Raw genomic sequence first — 27,599 nt, 5'->3', positions numbered from 1 at the left:
GTATATATTGACCAAACACCACTCATTCATTTAAAGGAATGCTTTATTGATATCCAAACATATACAACAAAACCAAAAAAAAAACCAAAGTGTTTTTAATTAACTCGCCATAATCTTCCAAATCTGATCCCTTTTGATATTCTACATCAGCCCATCCCAGGACCTAAATAAAGCTATGAGTACTCTACTGTCCTCCAGCCTCTGCAGCGGCTGGCTCTGAGCAGGCTCACCATTGTGCTGCACTTCCCATTGGCACCCAAAACAAAAAGTAATCATCCTTTTTCATCATCAGTCTCCGAAAACTGATTGCAGCTTTACACAAACGGCTACACTGCAAAAAGAAAATAAAAAAATTACATCTTAAGAAGTCATTTAATCCTTCAAATCACATTTGTCTTGCACAAAAGGGAGATCACAGCTCCACCAAAGCGTCAACTATGAGTGAGTTTCTCCACTTTGTTTAAGAGAAATATGGTTAAATTCTAAAGTAAATGAGCTGAGATCAATAATTCTTGCAGTGTGCGACTGCGTCTTTTTCATGTTGGCGAAGCAGTAAAGTCAGAGACTCCATGAGATTCAGAGGCAGAAAGAAAGAGATTCTGTAACAGATATTTAAATATTGGCAATTTGTTTTTAACTGATGGCAAATCATTTATACAAATAAGAAATCTTATCTAAATCCACCTCTCCGAACAGACAGAAAGCCAAAAGAAAACATAACAATTCACCTAACAGGAATATATTAACTACCAAAATGAGCAACACAAACAAGAAAATACACTTATGATACACTGGCACACTGGTTTTGAAGCAGTTTGACAGGAACGTTTGTTTGTAAGTCGAGTGTATTTTCATTTCATGTTTGTTCATCTTTTAATATTTTCTACAAGCAACTCTAAACCTTCCGGGAAAAAGTTTTAAATCATCTAGACCTCCCGTGACATTTTGAGACGGGATACAAGAGCAACATTTTGTAGTTGTGATGGGTGAAAAACGTATTTGGCAACGTGAGAGGCAACATTCAAACACCTTTCAGTGCTTTGAGAAAAACGATGAGCCTCAACAGCAACTCAAGATTGACGAGGATTTTGGCTTTATTTTTTTTTCCACGAGTTGCTTTTTTTTTTTTTTAACTGGATAAACAGCAGTGTAACATTTTGTCAAACCACCAGAGGCGATGTTGCCCTTGTATCAGCAAAAAAATAAAAGGAAACAAGGAGAAAAGTGACAGTGCTGCACAGTTCTGTGCCTTCACATTTACTGTCACTGTTTCTGAGGCCCTGGAGTTTGGATTTATCACTATGTGGTCTCTGAAGGTGCAACAATAATAGGAGCAACAGTGAGTTTGTACAAAACGTTTGTGTTAGTTTGGCCTCATGCAGCGTGTGTGTGTGCGATCAGGGCATTTAGTAGCATTTAGTGTGTTTAAAGGAGTGCATTAAGGGGTTGTTGGCAAAGTTTCTACTATGGCAGCGAGAGGTTTTCCATGACTTTTGTGGCTCGCCGGACTCTAAATATTTTAACGCTAACTCCCCTTCCTTCAATCGAACCAGTCTGTACAACTTGAAAAGAAAAAAAAAAAAGGAACATAAATGAAATTTATTTTCTACCAGCTAAATTAGAATAACAGGTGAACCAGTTAAAGTGAGTAAGGCTGATAGAGAAAGCGTTGACATTCACCAGGTAGTGTACACAGCAAAGCGTCGTCTCACACTGAGTGAACGGCAGTCAAACCCAGGCTGAAAAGCAAAAACACAGCCAAAGTGGTTTCAAATCATTTGCGACCCTTGAGAGTTTGACTTGCAAATGGCAGCATTAACATGTCGCAGCAGCAACATCTGAGATCAAACGCGTTTATCAAATGAAACCAGTCGGATTGTGTTCCTTATGGCCTCGGTCTGATCCGTCTTGTGCCCACACGGGTACAAAACGACTGCAGCTCGTCAATGAGTCAGTTTCACAAACGTGGGAACATTTTTATTTATTTAATTTTAGACCATGAAGAGAAGAAACTCCTGACAGACAATAACTCGTCCCTGTGAAACTGACCCACAGTGTTTCTTTGTTTTAAGTTTGTTTAACCTTCGCCCCCGCTTTTTCTTAAACCTTCCAACCTGATTACTACCATTCAGCAGCATCAGCGACAATATATTTATTCATATATATTTATACATATTGATAAAAGTTATGTAAAAACATTATGCAAAGCAGTGTAAAATAGTTTTAATACAAAATGGTTTAAGGTTTTTGTCTGTTTTTACATTGTGGGGTGTTTTTTTTTTTTTTTTTTAGGGTGTTACACGAGACCTCGGTCGTCTTTGCATGATTGGTATGGTACAACTGAGATGAGATATGCACATGCATGTAGCAGTGGTGGGTCTAAGAAGGGTGAGATGTGCTGGATCCCCCCCCACCCCACCCTCCCAATATAACCACTAACCTCTAACCTACGAGCGTACTTCACACTGCTGCCGACTGCAGAGCTGTGAAGCAAACTGAGGACGAGTTTGAGAACAGGGCGGGGTTACTGTGGTGACACTAGCGTTTGCTCACAGTGTGAATACATTATTTAAAGTACATGATAGCAGTCGGAAACAAGAAGACAGAATTAGTAGGTGTAACCAGCGTAAAACCACCATTTTGCCTATGCCCGTAAAAAAAAAAAGCTCCTCCACCCTCATTCTGCAGACATCCTGGTTCCTAAACTCTGAGTTGGGGCCCAAAAATGCACCTGCAGGGTTACTTTTCAATGCATGACTGCAGCGTATCTTCCCAGAATTACCCAGAATTACAGAAGAACCCCAATCCCAGAATTCAGTGTGATGTTTGGTTTAAGAACCCGACATCTCATAATGCCTTTTTAGCCTTTTTTGTTTTTAAGCCAAGTGCTGAAACAGTAACAACCTGTTTTTTAAAAAAAAGGAGTCTGAGGAGTGCAGGAGGCTAACAAAGGAGGTGTGGCTTTAACTGGGGAGGAAGTAGAGGCAGGAGGTGGACATGTAGCAAAGCAAGGTCTGTAAATTATTCAGGTTTAGACATCAACAAAACATTTTCCTTTTCCTCAATGGCGAGGCAGAAGAACGGAGGCCGTGGGACCGGCGGTGATGGGACTGGCGGGAAAGGCTCGTCCCACCTCGAACCCACTTTGCCTCCTGTCGGAGTTTACAGACCTCGCGGGGGGGTCGCAGTGAGTGGTGGAGGGTCGGTGAGGTGGAGGGTCAAAGGTCAGGGCTGACTCAGCGATGTGAGGTGATAACAGTACAGTCTCAGGTCGTGAGGAAGGTGGCAGCGAGAAGGAGGAGGAGGAGGAGGAGGAGGGATGCGTTCAGAAAGGTGGGTTCTCCTGAGTGGGGGTGGTGTCAGTGGGGGAGCCGACGGCCTCCCCGTTCCCTCTGGGGCCGACAACTTTATACTGAGAGAGAGGAAACAGACCAGAGTGTTATTGATTATCAGCTTTAATGACATCAGCTTTCTGACTCAACGCACTTTGCTTCCTGTAGATGTTTACAGTTTAAAATCCATCAGCGGGTCCCAAAACCACAATGCATAATACATCTAAAGAGGTTTTTAGTACGCAGTGTGTCACACTAGGGTTGGGCAGCTGGATGAAGGTACTGTACAAGTCCATCGCTGTTTTGTTATTTGGAGAATTTTATGGTCTGCCTCAGAAGAACAAGAAGCGCTGCTCAGTGACAGACGTTCACATTGAACTGAAATTGAACTGAGAGGAGAAACTGCTGTAGAAACAGTGAGTTCTGGGTTTATTTGGACCAGTTTGACCCTAGATAGAGGTTGGTTTTATTAGAGAGCCAGAGCACACACATGCACATATATTGGATTTATCTCCGGTTGTTGGGCTGATGGTGGTAAATATTAACATAACGCCCAACCCTAGATCACACTGGACTGAAGCTGCTACTCATGCTACAACTGGAATAATCTTTACGTCAAACATGTAAATCTTACAATGACAATGAAAGCAACTGTGGATCAGTCACATCGTGGCCTTTGGGTGCATCCCTACTGTCCGCTCACCTTCAGGTTCCCCATTTTATCCTCAAATGACTTGAAGGTTGCAGAGTTCCTGCAGATGAGACAAATAAAATAATGTTACACTCACACAAAAACACACATCATTAAAAGGCAATGGTGCCTAAATTATACTAAATTATTTGCTAAACTTGCACTAAAAAAAAGTATGTGTGTATTTGCTTATAACATGGGTAAGAAAACACATTTTAACTGATTATTTCATGGTTTTATTGTCCACTGCCATGCTAATACTGTATTAAACATGCTCCCTGTCTAATACTGACACAACATTATATTATACAATGATACAGAAGACGACATAAAGGTAGCAGCACTACAGGGCTTAACATCACAAGCAAATAATGAACTAAATTTTATAAATTGGCTTCAAACAGAAGATAAAAATGTCTTGTCCACTCATGATTTTAACTTAAAAAAGATCTCACGGTTAAGAAATCTGGAGAGGAAAACAGAAGCGTAACAAGCACAGACATCAGATAAAGAAAGGGTGAGAGAAAGGGTGATACAGTAATAAAGAGAGTTACACAGAGTTACAGTGAAGCAGTAGTGACAGAGAGTACAGTGAAGCAGGTTTGTGTGTTACTTTACCTCATGGCGGGCATACTTATCGAGTGGCGAATGGAATAGTTGCTACTTTGTAAGCGTTAAAGAGAAGAGACAGAAGTGCAAGTGTTATAAAGCAAGCAGTGACACACACACACACACACACACACACACACACACACACACATATAATGCAGTTGATATACACAAGTTAAAATGCTGTTGGTGGTTATTTGTTATCTCTCATTCACATGTACTTTAAACAACATTGTCAAATGAATAGTACTAGCTTTCTATAACACATGATTTGGATTTTTGTACTAATTACTCCTAAAATTACTTTCTCTTTAACTTTTTTCTTTACTTAAAGAACTATTTAATTTGGTGCTAATTATACTAGTACAACAGGTCATCTGAATATACAAAAATGTACAATTTGTATGGCTGCAACTAGCAATTGTTTTCATTATCGATTAACCTTCCTATTAATTTTAAATTTCCATATTTGAGAGGCATTTTCTGCCAATGATTAATCTATTATCAAGATGGTTGCAGATTATTTTTAAGTAGATTAAACCATCGCAGCCTTAAAACTGTGTAAAACTGTAACAGGTAAATGTATTCATCATATATAATAACATACATGAACACTTCTTCATGAAACATCTTAAACGTGTGTGCTCTCTGTTTTGAGACATACAGCATTATGATCCAGAAGATTTCACTCAGTAATCACTTGGTTCAATTAATGATGCTAAACGTATCAGCATCATGATAACTGTTTTAATTTAATAATAAAATAAAGTACCAGCAAAGGGCTGCATGCTAAGTATCTATGTATTAGGGGAAAATACATTAAGGCAATCTTAGGGAATAAAATAATAGGAGGATGCAAGGTTTTTATTCTAAAAAAAACACCAGCAGTAAATAGCAGTTTGGATAAAAAATAAAGTCAAAGTATCAATAGCAAAAACAGCAGAGCTTAACCTCTATGGGTTAAATATTCTCGGTACAATAAATATCAGGCCCACACGACTGGGTCATTGGACTCTTTGTTGTTTTGCTAGGACATGTCAGTCTTACCTAAAGGAATTAGAGAAAGGTAGAGCTCTGCAGGTCAAACCAAGGCAGCGATTAAAAAACAAAAAAGGAGGAGAGAGTGTGAGCCACAAGCAGCAGAATCAGGGCGCAAACACAAACCAGAACAGTTGACAAGAGCAACACAGAGGGGAGAGGCAGCAATGTTATCAGCAGGGGGATCGGGAGGAAGAGGGGGGAAAACAGAGCAGGGATGTGTTTGCTGTGTAACTAAGTGACTCTGTTTCTTCTATCAGCAGCCTGATTGTCGGGTTTCTTCATACCAATGTGATTTCTTTCACGATTACACTTTAAACACTGACGGAGGTCTAACAAGCTCAAATGTCACTTCTCATTATTCAGCTGTGAAATAAAGTTCAATTAAATGAATCTAATTTTTCATATAAAAAAGGTATTCAAATAGTGATCGATGCTAAGCTACAGACAATAGAGTTGAGTCTAATATGTTCAGATATCATTATTCACCTTCCTGATATCTGGAAAAAATGCTGGACAGTGGAACTGCTGATATGACTCGGACTCTGTTGTTGGACTGATTGGAAATGGACATTATACTGAATTCATCAAAGCAACAGATAAACAAGGGTGAAGCTTTGAGTTTGCATTAACTGGGAAACAGGGGGAATCAGGAATAAAAGGCCTCACTATAATATTATGTCCTAAATAATGGCCACTATTTGAGAATTTACAGTAACTGAAAGCACAGACCTCTTGTCTTTAATATATTGGAACTGTTTCCGATTAATTAATGTGCAGTTTCATACTGTGTATTCACTCCTTCACTACAATTATGTGTACCAAGTAAGTGTAGTTATTATGTTTCTTTTGATAATTAATCCAGAGTACACGTTTTAGCAACACAACCTGCACTGAAAACTGTAACTAGGAGCAAAACAGGGACATTTAGAACAAGAATTAATCAGAGTACGTCTTTCTGTTACGGAGGATTCACTGTGGATGAATCAAAGGAAAACATGCAGCATGCTGGGATAGACATTATAGACACATAAAGAGTAAAAACAGGTCAAAACCGCTGAAGTATGTTAGTGTGATATCATGTACGAGAAGCCACTGAACAACAGGCGCACACACACACACACACACACACGTCAGTACACTCAGACAGCCGTGCATCACTTCCTCTCACACACCCTTGCATTAGGAGCAAATATCAAACGTGGGTGGAAAAATGGAAGCATTAATTTAATTACAGACAGTTGCGTGAGTCAACAAGACGCCATCAGAGATGAGAGTTAGATGTGAAAGAGTCAGTGGTTAGTGCATCTTCACAGAGTCTATTTGTTTCTCTACGGCTACGTGGTTTCTCTCTCTCACCCCTCAATCACACTCGATGAATTGTTGCTTTATCACCTAACGTCTTGTTACTAATGTTTTCTCATGTTTGGCACTGTACGACCTGAGGGACTCGGTACAGTTTGAAGCCAAATAAACACATAGAGGGTGATTCCAGGGTGAAAAGAAAAAGTAGGTACATCTGGGGGATGGTTCAACTACTTAAAAACAAACCTAATTTACTTAAAATGCTTTACATTCAAGTTAAATTTAGCATCTTGGATTTTACCTCCAAGACATACAAGCCTTCACTTTGTTGACGTATTTGATGCCAAAAAATGTGCATGTCTAAAAGAAAAATCTGTTCCACATCTTTATTTTATACAGATGGAAAACTAAAATCACGTTGAACCACCCCTCGAGTGATCGTTAAAGCTGTTGCATAAATGAACTAATGTACTCGACACTAGGATGTGTTGGAGTCAGTTCTGCATTTACAGCACTACTGGTGAAGGTTAGAGGAGAGAACGAGCATAAGAAGCTGATCATTTGTCAGCAAGATGAGACAAATTCAGCACTACGAGAAAAAAAGAACAGTGGACAGTGTCGCAGTAACCAAATATTCAGCTGACTTCAAACTGATGATGTTTATGTTTACATGCACAAACTCTAAAAACCAGAACATAACTGAGCTGCTAGCTCAAGCTGTTTGACGTTTTCATAAGTTCAAACCTCTATCTTCTTCCCTCAGTTTCCCAGAATAAATACAGATCAGTCGTATGACATTCTGGGTTTGGGATCTTTCTGTTTCAACACTGTCCACTCTGCTCATTTGTTCTTGTAGCCTAGCCAGCGCGACGGCCATTTTGGCTCTGCTGCGTCATACCTCATGTCGCCCAGTCTCTTGCTGATGACCGTGCCCACTGTGGTGAGAGCTGCACTGGTCTTCTGTCCCGCCTGGGAGAGAGTCTCCTGAGTCTTCTTGTATCTGCAGAGAGGAGAGAGGAGGAGGTGGAGGGAGGGAGGGATGGAAGAATGGAGGGAGAGAGGAAAGGTGGGAACAGGAGAATGGAAAGAGAACAATGGAGAACGGAAAGGAGGACAGATGGTTGGAGTGGAATGAAGTGGAATGAATGAAGTTGTGGGATGGAGAAAAAAGGAGAGACAAGAGAAAGAAGAAGGGAGGAGGATGGATGGAGAAAAAAACAACGAGAGCAGAAAGAAACAAAATGGATGGAGCGACAGGATGAAGAAAAACGAGGGAGATGGGTAGAAGGGTAAAAAAAAAAAAAAAAAACAGGAGGTAAATTAGACTAAACCATGTGACCACAGGGAACATGAAGACAAAAGCTAACAGAGATTTAAGTTACTCCATCCCACAGTGCAGCATTCACCAGCCCAATGGTTAGTATTCACACACAAATACAGTCAGACGTCACAGCAAGCAAGTGCCAAAAGGCCAAAAGGCGTCAAAAAATAGCCACCAGAAGAGATTTCCTTTTTTCACAATATAAAAAGAGTTAGTCCATTTCAGCATACTGTCCAAATTCTTCTCCTGAAACACCCCCTGTAATCCCTAAGAAGCAGAAGCAATGAGAGCCCCATCGGTATTAATGGCAGATATGATTCAGCATGTCCCACTGCAGCCAAGGGCTTTAGACTTTAGGTTTCTGTTTATTATTTCACTGTATGGAAGAGTGCGCATGACGGCAAAATGAAAACACTCAAGCTGACAAACCCCATCTCTCAGGGTATGCCTCTATATAAAGTATCACAATATGAACAGTGTATTTTGATGAGGAAAATGCAACTATGATGTGTTATACAATGTAAATTAGGTGAAATTATTTATTATAACATAGCCTTTCTTCTCTTCTCATCTATGGCTTAACCCTTTTGTCAATGCTCGCTGCAGCAGGTAGCACAACGATTTAGCCCCCAAAGAAAGGTACACTTAAGGGTACAAACTGAAGTAGTTTGTACAAAAGGGTAAAAGTCTAAAAGCAAGAGCGTTTGTAGCTTTTTTTCTGCTGTTATAGAGAGGGAGGAGCTGCAGATAATGGCACACACTTTCAGACACTCTTTAAAAGACATTCCCAGTGAGAAAAGTTGAAACTCCTTTCTCACCTCCACACATCTGGCCCATCTCTGCACAAAGTGGGCGACAGTCAGGTTGTCAGTTTCAGAGAGTTTGGGATGAGGGTGGTTTTGAAGCATACTTTTAGTTCCAACATCTTAAGTGTATCTTTCAGACCAACGCGGTTACCTCCTACCATAGCTACGGTTCAGCAGTTCAAATAAATGGCTCCCGACGAGCTTCTTGGAAATAAACTGATTCTTATAATTATGAAAAATTCCAGGGAAATTATTCTCTTTGATGGAACAGACAGGGAACACAACAAGGATATTTTAACAGGGCAGAAGTACTAAATCAAATAACAATCCACCTACAAGTAGAACAACAACTTAGAACTGTACTGTGACTTACTGTATACCACAAGTGTTTCACAAACAGTGGCCTGACTATGGCACTAGCAGTTTTGTGTATCTGGCTGGGTGTGGAGCACTGCAGTTTGCTCAGCTTGGATCATTAACCTTAATGGACTGCTGCCAAATACTGCTCAAGATAAAACCCAGAACACTCACCATGTAGGTCCAGATGTCTAATTTAGATGTGAGATTAAAGTAGAGATCCTTCAGGAAAATATATGTACATTTATATATATATTTTTAGTTTTTATTCCAGCTAAAATACAGTACATCAGTGATACTGAGCTGCCATGTGGTGCAGTTTGCAGGAGCTCCTGTTTACTTTTGTCTTACCTGCCTATTTCTTCCAAGCAGTGCTCCTAAATCATTCATACCAACACCTAAATTCTAAGATTTTAAAGGCCAAAAGCTCCTTCCAGGCTCACAACACAAGAAAAGTTTTGGTTACTGCAAGCAACATAAGAGTAACCTTTCCGCTATGATGTAAATACACTGAAGCTAGGTGTTGAGCTATAAACAAATTAAATGTTTTTGTATGATAACAATCAAAACATTTCTACATCATGAAAATTGGAGAAAAAACAAATTACACATGGACAAATTTTTTGATGAAAAATAAATGAAAGAGAATTCACACAATTAATATTATTGTCATTGTATAAATTTGCCAATATTACTCTGCACTCTGTGTTTTGCACATCCGGTCTGGCATTTCATTACCTCAGTATCTGTTCTCTGTGCAATGACAATAAAGTTTGTGTTTGTTGATGAAGCATTATCTCCGGTTACAAGAGGTGAAGAGAGGAGAGTCGACTAATCAGTGTGCTGATTCTACTTTGTTGAGTGCTGGGTGACTAACGCATGCTAACAGCAGTGTACTGATTTTAGGCTGTACTGTTGTCAGGAGACACAAACAGCAGGAGATTAATTGGTGTGCAGACTTTTCTGTTCTATCTCTGCTGAAACTGATAAATTAGGTGGATGCCGGTTCTCTAGCTGTGCGGGGTATTTTTAGGTTGTGCATAACGAAGACAGCTCTGCATAGTGTTACTCTTTAGATTCGAACTGACATTGCATAATCTTATACCTGAGATTGATTTAGAGATTTTTAGGACTGAAAAACAAGCGAAATTTGTGGTTTTTTGTCGTCAGACGGTGAGATGTGCATTGTCCTGTCAAAATCACATTGTAAACTCTGTTTATAAAAAGGTGCTACTGGATAAAGCTAATACTATAATTTTGCTTTTTCTAAGAAGCAGAGGAAACAGCTAACCTGGCTCTCTCCAGTCCACATGAATATTAAAATCACCTACAATAATTTAATTTAAGGATAAAAAACTATAATAAAAACAGGCCAACGCTAACTATAACAAATAGAACTGCTCAGTGTTTTCCAGTAAAGCTAAGAACAAGGCTTCTCAAAAAAAAATTAATTTTTTTTTTCTCTCTCCCGCCCTTTTTTACCCCAAAAATTATTAAGCCCCCCCCAGCTCGACCTTCATACCTAATGCTCAGACATTAGAATAACATCGACCTTCTAATTTCCCCTCTCAGAGAGAAAGACCGTTTTAGAAAGCCTATTTACCAAAATGCTGAACTAATCCTTTAAGAAAGTGGATAGCTGGGAACTTGGCCTAACAACAGGAATCCAAAATGGTGACTCACTGAGATTAACAAGGTCAGCAGGTGTGGTCAAACTACACCTGCAAACATGGACACACATAGATACACACACACACACCAACACAAATACCCCTGTACAGAACAATACTCAGAAATATGCACTCTTAAATCCACTTAAATCCACCCAAACTGGCAAAAACTAACAACAGGCTGAAATAAACATTCCCTCACCAGCTGTATGCACACACAACAAACACACAGACACACACGTATCCTGGGTAAAGGCCTACATCACGATCAGCTGGGCCACTCTAACACATAACAAGGCTCAGCGGCAGATGGTTCACAGGAACTGAGCAAATACAATTTTGTAGATAAGCTGGTGTGGCTGAGTATCAACACACACTGTGTCCATTAACGTGGCCGACCCTCCACACTGAAGGAACACTCTGACAAGTATGTACTGTATCATCATTTTGAGTTGTGCTCATTCAAAATCTAAAATAGATACATACTACGACACCCTCACCATCAAAACAGCAAAACGGAAACAGAAGAGGATGGATAGTGAAGTTAAAAAAAAAAAATCCCCCAAAAGAAAACCACACTTTAAGAAACCTTAGCTCATCTACAAAAACAAAACAAGAACACAAAAGAGAAAGGGGTCAACTCACGCTTCAGAGCGGGCAATGTCATCCAAAGTGGCTGAGGCAGACAGATATCTGAAGACACAACAGCAGGATAATGACACAGGGGAAGAGACACATACTCACAATACAGTACAGTAGAGTTACACTTCCTACAGATTTCTCATTTCCAACTTCTACACCAACTCCAAACGTTTGTTTTGGACTGCACTGGATTTGAAGGGTTTTAGTGGACGTGCAGTTGGATGTTTAAAGGTTTTTGACAATTAAACAGAAGCAGTTGGTGATGGTTTTTCCTTTTCAGGATAAATGACATCATAACACAATGTAATCACAAATTATCATATGATATTTTGTCCAGCTTTCATCAGAGAAATCTGCTACAGATAATGTCAAAGGGAAGAACAAATGTAATTAAATCTTCAAGGAAAGAAAATGAATAAGAAATTAGATTTAATACTGCAGAATACTGAATATCAGCCACACAAAATGAGGTCAAAGGGATGAGAAATTGTTTACACTGAATAATCCCAGTTTACCAAGATCTATTTTCATTATTTATGACGACATAAAAACTAAACTAAAATGCAGAGTGTTTGGAATCACCCATCCATATCTCTATAACTGTATCTGCTATAATGGAGTCAGATTTTTCTCCTTTGTGGTATAAAATACTTGAAAAAAAAGGTCCAGTGTGGGATTTAGTGGCATCTAGCAGTGGTCGGTTTGTCCATTATGGGCCACTGTAGAAACACGACGGCCTCCATGGAAGGCGACACACAGCGTCTGTAGATTTAAAAAGCTCATTCTAAAAAGGTAACTAAAATATGAATCTTATTTTCAGGTGATTATACCAAAATTAAACATAGTTATGGATATTATAGTTCATTTATTTTGGGGGTTGATCCTCCTAAATGTTACACACTGGACCTTTAATTCAGCTCTTCTAAAAAGGTGCCACAAACTCTAACCCTTGCTGTGCAGCGTGTGAAAACTCTAGTGCTACAGGAAAACAACAGTAGTTCCTCCTTCAATATTAGAGGCTGAACTTTTGAGAAAGCAAATAACTAACATAGGGTAACATTGCATAAAGTTAACTTCTGTAAAACTGTTATATTTTGATTCAAGAATTTTAGTTACAGACCATCTTGTTCCACGACTTTACCATTATTATCTACCCCCTGGGATCAAGGTCCCAAGAGGTCGCCCAATCAACCTGATGGCGTTGCAAGATGATAACTGATTGCCATTATATAAAGCTTTTGTGTGGAAAACTTTTTTTTTTTCTTGTCAATTGAATTTTACTGCTTCAGGATTCAAAAAATTAATCAAAGGGTAAAAAAACAACAACACTGAAGTAGGTGATGATGAGGGGTCACATGTAAGCAATGCTTCGTTTTAAGGGGTCACAACACAAGAAAGTTGTAAACTATTTTGTGCTGTTGCACCTACTGCTGTCAAGAGTCACTCTGCAGGTTGTACAGAGAAGCAGATGAGGATAGATGCTTTGATAAAAACAGCTGATCACAAGATAAACTCCAGTATTTCCTGATAGCAGGCACTGGTTTCCCTGCATACCCTTCTGACTAACTGCCTAAAACTGCCTTCAGTCAATTGTATGTGAAATCTACAGGAAGCTGCGAGGGTAAAATGTCCCAAAAGCACAAAGTTAGTGGAAAAGTTGAAAGAGCTGATGCATTAGTGTGGAAAACTGTCCTATGGTAACTCTCAAACACCAAACCGGTTAATAGATCAAACACCAGACAGCACAACCTGTTCATGATTAGAGGCAAAGCAAGCTTGAACACATACTTTTAAAAAGCACACACATACACAGAGTCAGGCCTGTACGGTGTCTACAAAAAGAGAGGAAGTGTGTTTGTGCTGACTGCCCGCTAAAACAATAGCGGAGCAGAAACGGAAGCACGGCAGAAGAATGACAGGAGGTCTCACTTTACATTAATCTGGTGGAGGCTTTGATCCCTGAATGTTTGAACACAGGTGGTCATAAGACTCCTGATCCCAACACTGTGAATGTCTCACTCAACACAGCCAGCAGTGTAAACAGCTTAAATATTACTTGTATATTTAAGTGGCTGCAGAGACATGACAGCTACATATACGAATATATCCTACTGAAAGAAAGTGGTTCGATCACATTCCAGAGATGTAAAATTATATCTTTAAGCTTGTGTGCAGGCTGTCAGTGCACCACATGTCCTCTGGATATACAGTATGTTCTGACTGCTAATGCAAAACCAATGAACCACGTTCAATTAAATCGCAAGTCAAATTAGTATAGAGAGTCAATCATATGAACACTGAAAAAACACGAGATATGAAGACAGAAAATGAAGATATATTCAGCAGCAGTTTTCTATTTATTATTTCTTTCACTCAAAGTGGATGTGATGTGGCAGTTCTGATGTGGGCAATGAATAAATACTGATGAGAGAGATTATAAATCAAGCAATGCATGAATACGATGCTGTCACTTGCTGTCATTTGAACTTCAAGGCTTGCCAGACCAGCTGGAGATTGCACTGAAACATCATGCTTGAATTTGGTGCAGGCTTCTATAGAAGCTGGGAATTGTTTAAAATAATTACAATACCAGTACCCTTGAATCTTTAGCTTTTCCCGGAAATAATCCTTCCGCATTTTATGTACTTATTTTTACGCCACAGGTGTGTAGTATAGCCATACTTTTCAACGGTTGGGTGGCATCTCGGCATGCTGAACTGCCAGCTCTGTCAGATACACTCCGCTCGGCTTCACCACTACAGACTGTAGCTTGTAGCTGCGGTAGCGGGCCAATTACATGTCACATTAAAGCCTTTGCAGCGATTGGCTTGCGAATAAAAACATACAAATAGAATAGTAAGGAGTTCTAGGTTCTAGTAAGGAGCCCTAAATCGGCCGGAGCTTGCCCTTAAATATTAAGTTCCTATGTTTCACAAGTGAGAGATGGAGTAACTACTCACAGACTGGTGCGAGTGTGACTGCACCTTCATGCACACAGCAAGGGATGCATGCTACATTTACAGTAGCAGCAACAGGTTTGTTTAGGATTAACAGAAAGTGGCACCAACAGAAACTCAAACATCAAAGCCACAGGAAAGTTTTGCTCACACTGACTCAAATGATCTTTAGTAAACTCGGAGCAAAAACACCACAGTAATAACATAAAAGATGACCTAGCAGATAGCAGCGGTACATTTTCCCCCCTGGTTCAATGCTATTACAGTAACAGGAGACGGCTCTGCTCCAGACAAGGCCAGTCTCTATATTCTGACTTACATCCGCACAATGCTGCTTACTGTACTGCACAGTGACTTCATACAGAGCAGCCTTATCACAGTACACTGTCTGTCCATACACCACTTCACTGTGTAACCGCTGTAGTTGTACACAATAATTTGGATAGCAACAAGGTTTTTGTCTCCCTAACATTTGCATGTTTATTTTGAGAAATAAAATCACAGTTCAATCAGCTTATTCACTAAAGATTTGTGTAGAAAGAGTAGTGAAATACTAACGGGTGAAATACACACATGGCTACAGGGGAGGTGGTTAGACTTTCTTTGTCAAATTAAATATAGAAAGAAATGCTTATTAATTTTTACTGTCATGCTAACAAAGAACACCTAACTGAGCTGAAAATTGAGTACAACAGCTGACTGACTCTCCCCACCCACTCCAGTTTTCATGGCAACCCACTCCGAGTCTTTGTGCCTCCAACTTATTCATAATTCATAACCCACTTATTTCTTTGTTTGGATCAGTTCAGCTCTGTGCACTCTCTAACCTCTCTCTCTCTCTCTCTCTCTCTCTCTCTCTCTCTCTCTCTCTCTCTCTCTCTCTCTCTCTCTCTCTCTCTCTCTCTCTCTCTCTCTCTCTCTCTCTCTCTCTCTCTCTCTCTCTCTCTCTCTCTCTCTCTCTCTCTCTCTCTCTCTCTCTCTCTCTCTCTCTCACATTCCTTTCCTCTCCTCCCACTTGTTCCTGCAGCAGCAAGTCTAAGCTGCCCGTCTGGTCGCCAGGCACGACGCACGCACACGTGTGTGTTTGTGTGTGTGTGTATGGGTAACAGCTACAAACACACTTTCCTGTACTGTACTTGGAATTGTTTTCATATGTGTAGGTCTAAAAACAACAAGAATGTGCCTGCCTGCCCTTGTTTCTGCTTGTATTCTAGGCAAATATGTGTAATAATCACAATTATTCTGGTTGTGTGAGCGAACCCATAACTGAAACTCGAGACAGAGCGTGTGGGAAATATGTGTGCGCCGACATGTCTGTCTATTTCTGTGTGTGAAAGCAGAACAAACACTACAAACCAAGACCAAGGGTGCACCTGCCACTGTTTGTGAATGTGTGCGTATGTGTGTGTGTAAAAGTCAATAACAGTGTCAGCAGCGTCACCCTGTCAGGGTTAGCCTAACTATCTGAGTAAGCTTGCCAATCCAGTTCATTTCAGAAGCAGCCATGTGGAAAATTCCATTAGCGTCAGACTTTACAGCAGCAGCAGCAGCAGCATGGTGGAAACGGGCAGAAAACTCACTGATTTTGTGTTTTTCTTGCCAACTACTGAGACCAGATTCGTTCAGCAGAAGTACAAACCATTTTTTTAAAAATCTGGTAATAAATGGATTACACAATTTCTCTTTGTATATCAAATAGCTCCATAGGGGATGTCCAGACTACATTCTTTCTTCTAATCCTTTAATATTGAGTATCTGTCCGATTTATTTTTATTAACCTATATTTTAGATTTTTTTCCTCCATAATACTGCTGCACAACCTAAGCTACAAAGTCTGCACTATAATTACTCAAGAAATGGAAATATGCTTGACAGCAGAATAGCCATACTAACAATATATAATAATAATAATAATAATAATAATAATAATAATAGCACCACATGTTTTTTTCTATGATTCATATAATGTCCTATAGTATTTTGAACAAATATCTATGGGGAGGCATCAGTGTGGCTCTGTGGTGGCTTTGAAAACGAGTTGAACAGACTCTCTTTATCTCCAACATGAACAAAATACTTAAGTTCAGGCTCAGTTATTAACCAACTTCAGCACTAGAGTTATTGTTAACCTGGAACATTTCATTGTAAAGACGCAAAACAAAACAATCATAAGCATCATGAGGCAGGACGCCTTTTACATGTCTGTGGCCAGGAGCCCATTGTATCATAATCTACTCATAAACATGGCTAATTACTAATGGTTGCAAGTCACTGCTTCATTCACCGGCTAGATCTGCCATCAGATCAACACTGTTCATTATATCATTACATGATTTCTGTTTCTCCATTGTGTGCCAATTGATTTAGCCAATCAGCCCTCAGGCTGAAATCATTATGTCATGGGCAACCATTACCAGTGTATGGCTTTAACAGAGTCTTTATTTTCGACATATAAAATGGTCAATTTAGGGCATCTAGGTAAACAAACACAAAGAGGCTGCCAGACAAGCTAAATAACCATTGGGTGACCTGATTATACTACAACAAAGCCTCGACTTTTCATTATTAACCTTTCTGTGCACAGAACTCATCGACTCCAACCCATCCAAAAAAAGATTCTCTTTTTGTGTAACAAACTCAAAAAAGACAAAAACAGAAACAGACAATAGTGTCAGTCTTCAGCTTGGCCACTGGTAATAAAAGCAGAGAGGAAGCATCTGAGAAAGCTGAAAATATACAAAAGATTTGGAGAGGAAGTAGAGAGGAGGACATGTGTCATCACTTCTGGGTGGAGGAAGAGAGGACACCTGACCTCTGTGAGAGGAAGTAAAACAACAGACGGGTGACACTGATAGGAAGGAGGTAGAGGCAGAAAACTGAAGAGAAAGAAAGAAAACTAACAGATAAGGGATATACAGACGAGTGACACATCAAAAGAAAACCTCAATAAGTGAGTGGAGAAACATAACGAATGCAGATGCTTCCACACAGGTGCACAGTATGGTATAATTGAAAATAACCATAGGCTCTGGTTTGCAGAGACCTGGAAATAAGTGATATGGTCAGATGAGTCAGCATTCACCATACTGTTGATAAGTGGGCGAATGTGTGTGACTGGTACAGTTACCACCATCATTAAAAGAACAAATGAGGGAATATAATTTAGATGAATGGTGAGAGACCTGTAGAATCAATGCCAAGCTGCATAGAAGCTATCCTGGCGACACATTATTAAGACACTTTGTTGGTTTTCCTTTAATTTGTCACCCATCTGTAGATAAACAGAGAATGATAAATGATAACAGAAAGAGGAAAAAGATCTAAATTATCCTCGTTACGTACATTAGTCCTGTAGCTCTACTTTCATTAAAGAAATCCTGCCACGTCTCAAAACTGAACCGTCTCGACCTACAGCACCACGTTAAAAAAATCTGATTATCAAACACTAAAATGTGAGTCAGAGGCCACAGTGGACAAACACAGATTCAGGTGAATCAGTTATGTAACTCAGGCTGCAGTGGTTAGAACTGAGACGCGTCAAATTCCACTTCGGTGCTACAAGTCGAGCCCCACATGCAACAGGAGCAGGAGTACTGAACCTGAATCCATCAAAGTAGGTCCCTCAGACTCAGAAAAGCTCACGAACAAGGTCAAAGACGCTTGCTAAGGAAACCAGAAAATCCATTATGTATAAAAATGTAAGACATCATTACAATTACAGGAACTACTGCTAAACTTGGTCTCGCTCCAGTTTAGCTCAATCATACCTGAAACAGAAATTCACTTTCTCCAATAAAGTTCAGCAGATGAATGCACACGTATTTGGAAGCATGAACAAACAGAGTAAACAGACTACAGATAAATGGTTGTCCCCCCCTAAAAGACATGAAGTTAAACAGCAACTGTTGAAATGAAAGTGTTCTCAAACATGGTTAGAAGGTGTGAAGGTTTCAGAGTGTTTGAGTGAGTAAAAGTCAGAGCGTGAGAGAGCAAACACAGCAGAAGGCCCAGACATCACCGTTGAGCGAGCAGCAAACAGTGCATGGACTCACAGCTCCAAACTGGTAACTTTCTCATTCCACTCGCCCAGTTTCTCAGTGGTTCTCACATAGCTAGAAACAGAGACATGAGGGTGTTAAGCTGTAGAGGTTCAGCATGGACTTTAAGCAAGCTGGCTCAAAGAGAAAGCCAGGGTTAGAAAATCCCCCCAAAAATGGTTTGAATTAAGTTACAACTGATCAAACATGGTCACAAAGTAAATAGTTATGTTATTGTCCTTTAACTCTCTTTCTTTCTTGCCACCATAAAGACTAAAATTCAGGCTGTCAGGGATTTACTGAAGTCATTTTATAAGGCTGCGTTCTCTGAGCGAATACTCGTATTGTAGGGTTCAACGTTGACGGGGTTTTTTCACTTGCCCGTATACAAATTGTTTAACTTATTAGTAGTTATCAAATACCCACAAAGACACTCTAAGGTGCCATGCAAGCGAGATACTGAAAACTTTGAAAAACCTGAGCTTTAAAAACAACCTTGTTTTATCCACCTTGCGTTTCTTGACTCTCACCCACATACTCTAACGCCACCCAACTGTTTACAGGATAACTGAAATTTTACTAAGGTTTACTTAATCGGACAATCCTTATTGTTGAACCCTGTTAGGCTGCGTTCACACTGCAGGCACAAGTGGCCCAAATCAATTTTTTTTTTGCTCATATATGACAGTGTGAACAGCACAAACCACATGGAATCTGATAAATGATTAATAGAGGAGGGCACCCCTAAGCCTTAAATAGAAAAATCTAACATTTTTTCCCTTGTTTGTCTGACTTGGTAACAGGAGCTTTTACTGTACATACCAATTAATGTCCTCATAATATTTAATACTGGACATTATTTTTTTTGTTGGGTCAGTTAATGTGTGACAAAGTAAAGTGTACAGTCAATATAAATGTGTTGATTTTCGTCTTGATCGCAGCAGGTCACAACTTTTTGCAATTTCTTGTACAAATGCATTTCCGGGGGTAATATTTTATATATTTTGTTGGTGTATACATTGACATATATATATATATATATATATATAAAAACGTGCTGAATATTCTACATGCTTCCTAAATGAGGCGATTTAAAATGTAAAATTAAATAAATCCCTTTGAAATCAAACAACAATGAGTTTCAGCAGTATCATTTTACAGAGAAAGTTTGTTGCATCCTCATTAAGATTCTTCAAATCACCCTGTGTGAACGCCTCCTGCTGAGGTCAATAACTACAGCTGCTCAATTAATCATGTGTAATCATATCTTTAACCATTTTAGTGACTAAAATCAACTGCCAAACTCTGATGATGTTAAAGCATCAAATTTAATTTCAAACAGAGCAGCTGCTGGGTTTAAAAAAAAACAACAACAAAAAACATGTACATATTTGTTCCCCAACTGTGACAAGCATGATTAACAACCATGATCAGAGCAACTGTAAAAAACATGATTATTATGTCTGATAAAAGTCAAGGGAAGCAGCCTCTGTTTAAAAGGTTTGCAGTCATCCTTTATAATGTAAACCTCTGCAGGACTTAATCTAAAGACTTCAGACGCCGGGATGTGTCACCACAGGATGAGTCATTTTGTGTCTAGCTCTTTCTGATAAAGCAGTTACCATCAGAGAACGTCTGCAGGAAGTGTGGATTCAAGGTTCATCTCAATGGGCTGCTCATCGTGACTTGGGGTAAAAAGAAATGTTCTAAAAATGTTTATTAACATTTGTAAGTGACATATTTTAGAAGGCTGTTATTTCTCAAAGTCTTATCTTATCTCTGTTACTTCCTAAAACCAAACTGGATTAGTAAGAATCTATTACCCTTGTTTATTCTTCCATCTTGCTAAAACATTTGTATAATGTTTGCATACATGGTGACTCTCTGTTAATGCTCCTTGTTTTAAATTAGCCATAAAATCTGAAACATGATACAAAAGGTTTTCTGTCCATATCCTAAACCAAACAGGCATTTCCAACTCTACTGTACTGATGTCATCTTTTTAACCGAGATAAAATATCTATTGTGTTTTTAACATTCAACAGGTGGAGCTCTGACGAGGTTTTCATTGCTCTGCTGTGGCTAATGCTGTGATCAGATCGACATTCAGACCAGAAAACACAACAGAAACAGAAAGATATAAAAGGTTCGTCCAGCAGAAAAGTTGAACTTTTGTTTTGGCCCATCAAATACATTTAGGGGCACATTCCCGTAACTACTTTGTAACATTATTAAACACGGGCTAACTTTCCTGTTCGCCAAAGGGAAGATAACATGATTGTCGCCTTGATAACTTTCCAGAGTTGTGAAATCCCTTTCATCGTAAACCGCAATGCAAAGTTTTGTTATCTGATAAACCTTCCAGGTAACAAGGTCCAAATGTTTGTTTAGTATGTAATAAATACAAATGTGATTATGTTTCAGATTTTCGGACAGAGAGAAACTATATTGGAAGCTACGAAGAGATTGTGATTGAACGTTCACAAGCAAACCTGAGGAGCCCGAGTTGGTTGTGTATATTTTAACTTGTTAGATCACTGAAGGAATTGACAAGAAAGAAAAACAATACTTTATAGGACTACTTCAGGTGCATTTCTGTCTCATCTGTTGTGTTTAAATGATTTAATACTTACGCGTTGGAGGTCTGTACGTCTTGCCAGCTCTTGGTGATGTTCTGCTTTAATTCATTGAGCGGGCTGAGGCCGAGTTTCCTCTTCAGCTCAGCAGCGTGTCTCTCTTTGGCTGACAGAACCTGACGCAGGGTGTTGATCTCTTCCTCCACCTAAAACACAGCAGACCCATCAGAAAGAGTTAAGTCTGGGGGCTTCCTTTTCATTCATCCATTTCCCTCTTCTATGATCAATTCCACAGTCTCAAACTGTCAGGCTGCCATGGCTCTAACTCTGCAGGAGTGTTTTAAGTGTCTAAATCCATTTATGTCCTGTACAGCTACAGAGACCAAGAAAACTGAAAAAAATATGTGTTTTTGATAAAACAACAGGCATTAGATATTTTGACTTTTGACAGGTTGAGCTAACACACACACACACACACACACACACACACACACATTACTGATTGCTTTGTTCTATTAAGTATTCAAGTTAGCCAAACCAGTGAGTGAGCATTCACAATACTCTGACTCTGTCACTACCTTATCTAAAATGAAAAGCAGCCTTCATTGTCATAATTACAGGTGCACTTATCCCGTTATCACATGCCAAAATGTCTGCGTTGACAAGGGCTTATTATGTATCTAGTCCGTAAAATGTCAACAATTATGACAAATTTATTTATAGAGTACATTTAAACACAACAATAGGTGACTTTTACAGTTATATAATTAAAAACAAAAATAAAGAGGTAAATAACTAACTAAATTAAAAACACATACATTAAAACATTTTATTGTTATAATAATAATTAAGGGCAGCCAGAAGCAATTGACTCTGTTTGCTCTGTGCTCCAATAACAGTTGAGGTCAGAACCTCGGTCAACTGTCTCCTTTCCTTTACTTCGATATGGTTAAAATATAAAAGCAACGTACAATCACATCAAGTTAGTTAGCTAATGATAACAAAACTCTAATCTATATCAATGATTAGCTAGCTATTTCTACATTAGATAGATAATTATTTTACATTAATCGTTACTCAGCTAGTTTGCTCGCGTTTGTTTTGCTTAAGGTGTGACTACATATTATATGTCGCTTTTATATTTTAAGCATCTTGCCTGTCCTTTCAACACAGATGAGCACAAAGCACATCTAAGTTCAGGAAAGGGGACATTTAGGAAGGGTCAGGTATACAATTATTGATGTTTTGGTACTTTTAAATAATTGTAAGGCACTCTTTGTAGGTTAGGTAGTTACATGTAAAAAAAATAAAAATAAAAAAACAACAACCCACAAACTGGAATCAGAGCTCCCTGAAGCTTTTATTCAACCCATCAAAGGTCTTCCTCTGACTTCACTGCAAGGGTGCTTTTCTACAGCATCTGCAAAGCACACATTACTACTGTAGCCTATAATTAAATGTAAAACACCTGATCATCCGGGCCCTACCTTGGTGAGCTCAGTGCGGAGCTCCTCAGCCTCTTCCTCTGTCAGGCCGGGTGGAAGAGGGTTGGCTGAGTTCCCCACCGCTCCCTCCACCGGCACGTCGGACAGGCTGTCTGTGTTATCCACAACAAGACCCTTGTTAGGAGAGTTCAGGTTGATATCTGGAGAGGCAGGAGAGAGAGAGAGAGAGAGAGAGAGAGAGAGAGAGAGAGAGAGAGAGAGAGAGAGAGAGAGAGAGAGAGAGAGAGAGAGAGAGAGAAGGAGAAAGGTGATGGGATAAAGGGAAGGGAGGAGGAGAAGACAAGGTGAAGAGTAGATAAAGTTAATGGGAAAGTGAAAGAAGGGTAAACAAATTAGATCAGCTGAAGTGTTAAAAGCCGAGAGTGGTTTACTCAGATGATCCCTCTCTCCGTATCTATTTCACACACAGAAACCAAGGCCAGGAAAAGGGCTAGCGTTGCCAGCAGGAGATATCCGACAGGAAGAGAAAGTAGCAATTAGCAGAGCCTGGGGGTGCACTGCATTCTGGGAGAGTAACTTAAGACCCGTCTGAGAACCGTTAAACCTTTCGCTTTCTGGCAACAGGAACGCTGCGAAACAGTCGACCAGAAATAATGAATACAAACAAAAAGGAGGAAGAAACAGAACAAAACACAGCCATAATCTATTCTTGTGTAAGTTAAATTCATCCAGAGATAGTTGACAGCATATAAAATACCAGTTTGAACACCAAAAATCTTCCCCTGTCAGCATTTCTATGACAATGACTTCACCTTGCGTCATTCACCTGAGGACACCTTCCTAATTCTGGCAGATACAGGAGCTTGGCACAGCCGGAGCTGGCATGGAGGACACAACCAGAGAAAGAAAGAAACAGCCTGAAACACTGGGTAAAAATAGACTGTATGCAGTTAAAGTCCAACATTCAAACAGTATTTATTCAGTGGGCGAGCCCATTATGAAAGTTAAACTCAACGCCTTGCATTGCTTACAGACACACCCACTTCCACATCAGCGAACAGACACTGTCTTTTAGTTCATCCCCAGCATCTTAAACTGAAATCTTTACTTTTTTTAAAGCGTGAAAGAAGCTCTGAATGAAACACTGAGTTTGCCCTTTAATCCCTAATTGAGTGAACTACGTCTACACGACTGACTGCACACCGGCTTGCACAATACATCAGACAACAAACAAACAAGTTTTGCAAAAGACCCAAGATTAGCATTATCTGCAGGCAGCACTGGAGACACCGGGTGATCCACAGTCTCAGCACTAACGTCCGCACACAAGCTGGCTACAGATATGACGGCTCCACCCTCAAGGTGTATTGATTCAGCCGAGAATGATTCAGACCGGCCCGCAGGAATAACAGCAGCGAGGTTAAAGAGAGAGAGACAACAAGGCTCATATGAGAGCAGAAAAGGTGCTGACTACAAAAAAAAATGATTTCTTTCTGGAATTTTGGACAGTTAGGGGATTTCCTACACTTCCCAGAATGCCTTCTGATAACACCCAGAGTCAGTCCAAGTTCTGTTGCTTTCAGTGAAAGGTTTAGCTGCTCGTAGAGTTCATAATGTGCTTCTTCTTGTTGGTTTACTAGCGGCACAACCACTCTGTAAACACTGAGGCATGGATGCAATCACAGCCCTCACTTAAAAACCCAACCTCGCTGCTGCATTGCATCCTGGTCTATTTCTTGCTGTTTCTGTGATGCGTCCTTGCTATTTAATTTACCCGACATCTTCTGTTGTTGGTGTTCCTGACTGTATTTGTTTCCTAAAACGAAAAAACACATTAAACTGGACCCATAAAAAGCAAAAGGTACATCCCAGATAAGTGTTAACGAAATTCTCTTGGGATGGAGTTTGACAGCAGCGTCATGTGAGGATGCATCAGTCAGGAAAAAGCCCCCAGCTCATCCAGAAATCCTATTCTCAGGTTTCAGAGCATCACATAGGAAACAGTAGTAGCAGGATTTTATTTAAAAACAGACATGCCCTAGTTCACGTCACACTTGAAGACAAATGTAGGCAATCTTTAATCACTTCCTAAAAGCTGCTCATCCCGAGGCCGCAGGAAGCCTGATGCGACACGACATGTCCGTCATTTTTTGTTTTCAGCCCCGGAGGTCTCATTAAGGACGTCCCCAGAGGGATTCTGGGGCTGTAACGACTCGGAGATACGGAAAGAAAAACGTGCTGCCACAATATGTTGTGCAGTAAAAATTATTATTATTATTAGGGATGCACCAATACCAGTATCAGCTATCGGGTCGATGCTGTGCTCGTGAATTCGTAATTGTCAACACAAAATTACTCCGATACCGTGTTAATGAGTATAAAGTACTCATATCGGTGGATACCCAAATGTATTTGCTTGTATTTGGTCTAAAAAAAAAACATCTTGTTTCTTCTTCTCAGATCAAATAGGGGCAGCAAAAGAGCGACTGCAGTGCAGTCACATTATTGTTGTTAAGGTTTTGAGGAAATAAACTCAGATTTAGGTGATATGACAGTAATATCGCCGCTTTGTCTGCTTTTTGTTGAAACAGTATCTCTCCTTTATTGATTATCAGGGGTGTAAGAAGATATATTTTAACATTCTGTTTGTTCGTATGAAAACTAAATGAAATCTGGGTTTTTTTAAATTTAAGTTAATATAGTTTAGGTAGTATGTATGATTGTTAAATGAACTTTAGAGAGAGACAATATCAGGAAAATCAATCTCTGATCGATAATCTCTCAATATCGCTCGTGTTACACAAACTTGCAGCAGTTGTTGTGTTCACTATTTGGGTTCATTGTACAGTTCATCAGCTGTTCTGTACTGTTATCATTATACATTGAATACAATGTGAATGTCACTTGATCAGGGGTCGTGAGTTTAATCAATGATGGAAACAGATTGAGATTATTATGTTATGTGTCTACAAAATGTCTGTTTACTGCCTTCAATGCAAAGTATTTCACATTAAAAAAAAAAAACAACATAAACAAAAAGGTGGGGAAGGTTATATAATAATAAAAAAATAAAAAAGCAGCAGTTTTAGTTTCTACTTCTTTAACCACCAAAACAAAAACAAGCTTCCCCTCGTTAAGTCCCTGTTGTGTTTACAAGCTCTTCTCAGCTGAATCAATGTCTGTCACATCAGATGAAATCGGGTTGAGGAGTTGGTGGCAGTAGTAACACGATCCTCCTCTTCCTCCCTCCTCTTCCTCCTCCTCCTCCTCCTCCTCTTCACTTGCTGTCCCTGTCATTTAACCAAGCGGGGCCCGTCCTGTGCTCACGACTGCCTCGGTTATTAAACATGTATTACCTCTTAAAACACATTCAACTTTTAAAAACAAAGTAGCTTTTTTAAAAAAAAAAAAGAAAAAAGAGATAAAACACTGCCGGTAATTTATTAAAACCGTAAACTGTCCCGGTGGGCCAAACACTAAAGCTAAGCTAATACGCCAGCTAACAATTAACGTTACCTTGACTGGCGGGGTCCATGGCGTCGGTTGGACAGAGCTCCTTCTTTATGTCTCCTTTGTTCAGTTGTTGTCGGAAGTTAAACTCGACTGGGGTGAAATGGTGGATAGCAGACTGGTGCAGTGTGCCAGAAGTCTTCCTGGTGGTTGTGTTTTGTGGGTTTTTGTTTAAGCTGCTGCTGCTGCTCCCACTCCAGAGAAAGTCGTCGACAGGAACAGACTCAGATCCACAACAGCCAGCTCAGCTTTAAGTGCGCCTGCGTGAGCCAACGGCAGAGACACGGGCACGTCCGCTGAGGGATTTCAAAATAAAGGTTTTATATATATATATAAACAACCTTTATTTTGAAATGGATAGATAGATAGATAGTTAGATAGATAGATAGATAGATAGATAGATAGATAGATAGATAGATAGATAGATAGATAGATAGATAGATAGATAACCTTAAGAGTAGAATTAAAATCGTAACTAAAAAATATATATAAAGTATACATTAAACATACATTAGGCTACATTATCTCTAACCTATATATATATAGAGAGAGAGAGGAGATCTCTGCTGAGGGATGATCAGTGGTCAGTCAGGATTGGGTTGGGGGAGTAACGGATTACATGTAGTTATGTAATCAGGATACCCAAAAAAGATAGATAGATAGATAGATAGATAGATAGATAGATAGATAGATAGATAGATTGGACAGATAGATAGATAGATAGATAGATAGATAGATAGATAGATAGATAGATAGATAGATTGGACAGATAGATAGATAGATAGATAGATAGATAGATAGATAGATAGATAGATAGATAGATAGATAGATAGATAGATAGATAGATAGATAGATTGGACAGATAGATAGATAGATAGATAGATAGATAGATAGATAGATAGATAGATAGATAGATAGATAGATAGATAGATAGATAGATAGGACAGATAGATAGATAGATAGATAGATAGATAGATAGATAGATAGATAGATAGATAGATAGATAGACAGATAGATAGATAGACAGATACTTTATATATCCAGAGGGAAATTCAAGCATCCAGTAGCAGCAAACATACATTAAAATAGAAAACTATACAAAAAGTAAAAGTAGAAATAAAATAGCTTTTAATAAACTGTGTGCAATTTAAAAGTCACAGCATTTAGCAGAGGTAGTGCAGATGGAGTTAGAAAAGACAGTGAATGAAAGAAGGTCCAGGAAAACAGTGCAAATGGAGGAGGAAATTGGTAGGTAATAAAGGTAAAAAAATAAATAAATGACATTCATACATACATACATAGA

The 27,599-nt window shown here is 39.3% G+C and overlaps 1 protein-coding gene across 23 annotated transcripts; it reads right to left on the bottom strand.

Annotated features, from left to right (window-relative positions):
* Positions 1–25: 25 nt before the first annotated feature.
* On the bottom strand, positions 26–26,557 carry tpd52l2b (tpd52 like 2b). Of its 23 annotated transcripts, none has more exons than XR_007887576.1 (11): positions 26,303–26,557; positions 22,829–22,986; positions 21,399–21,547; positions 18,781–18,840; positions 11,775–11,822; positions 9,115–9,135; positions 7,874–7,975; positions 5,680–5,706; positions 4,642–4,686; positions 3,967–4,084; positions 26–3,412 (listed from the first exon to the last, which is right to left on the bottom strand). XR_007887576.1 is itself a non-coding variant. In XM_051424392.1 (11 exons), exons 1-11 carry the CDS (start codon positions 26,319–26,321, stop codon positions 3,326–3,328), a joined length of 765 nt encoding a protein of 254 aa, XP_051280352.1. In that variant the 5' UTR covers positions 26,322–26,557; the 3' UTR covers positions 26–3,325. The 23 variants fall into 23 exon arrangements, 21 of the variants coding, with proteins under 21 accessions (XP_051280352.1, XP_051280353.1, XP_051280356.1 ...); XM_051424392.1 differs by having other exon boundaries at positions 4,036–4,084; XM_051424393.1 differs by having other exon boundaries at positions 4,036–4,084; positions 4,642–4,683.
* Between the last annotated feature and the right edge of the window lie 1,042 nt (positions 26,558–27,599).

The sequence above is a fragment of the Dicentrarchus labrax genome, unplaced genomic scaffold (genome assembly GCF_905237075.1).
Source record: "Dicentrarchus labrax unplaced genomic scaffold, dlabrax2021, whole genome shotgun sequence".
NCBI lineage: Eukaryota > Metazoa > Chordata > Actinopteri > Moronidae > Dicentrarchus > Dicentrarchus labrax.
The sequence above is the reverse complement of the archived record's forward strand: the minus strand, read 5'-3'. Positions and strand labels throughout refer to the sequence as shown.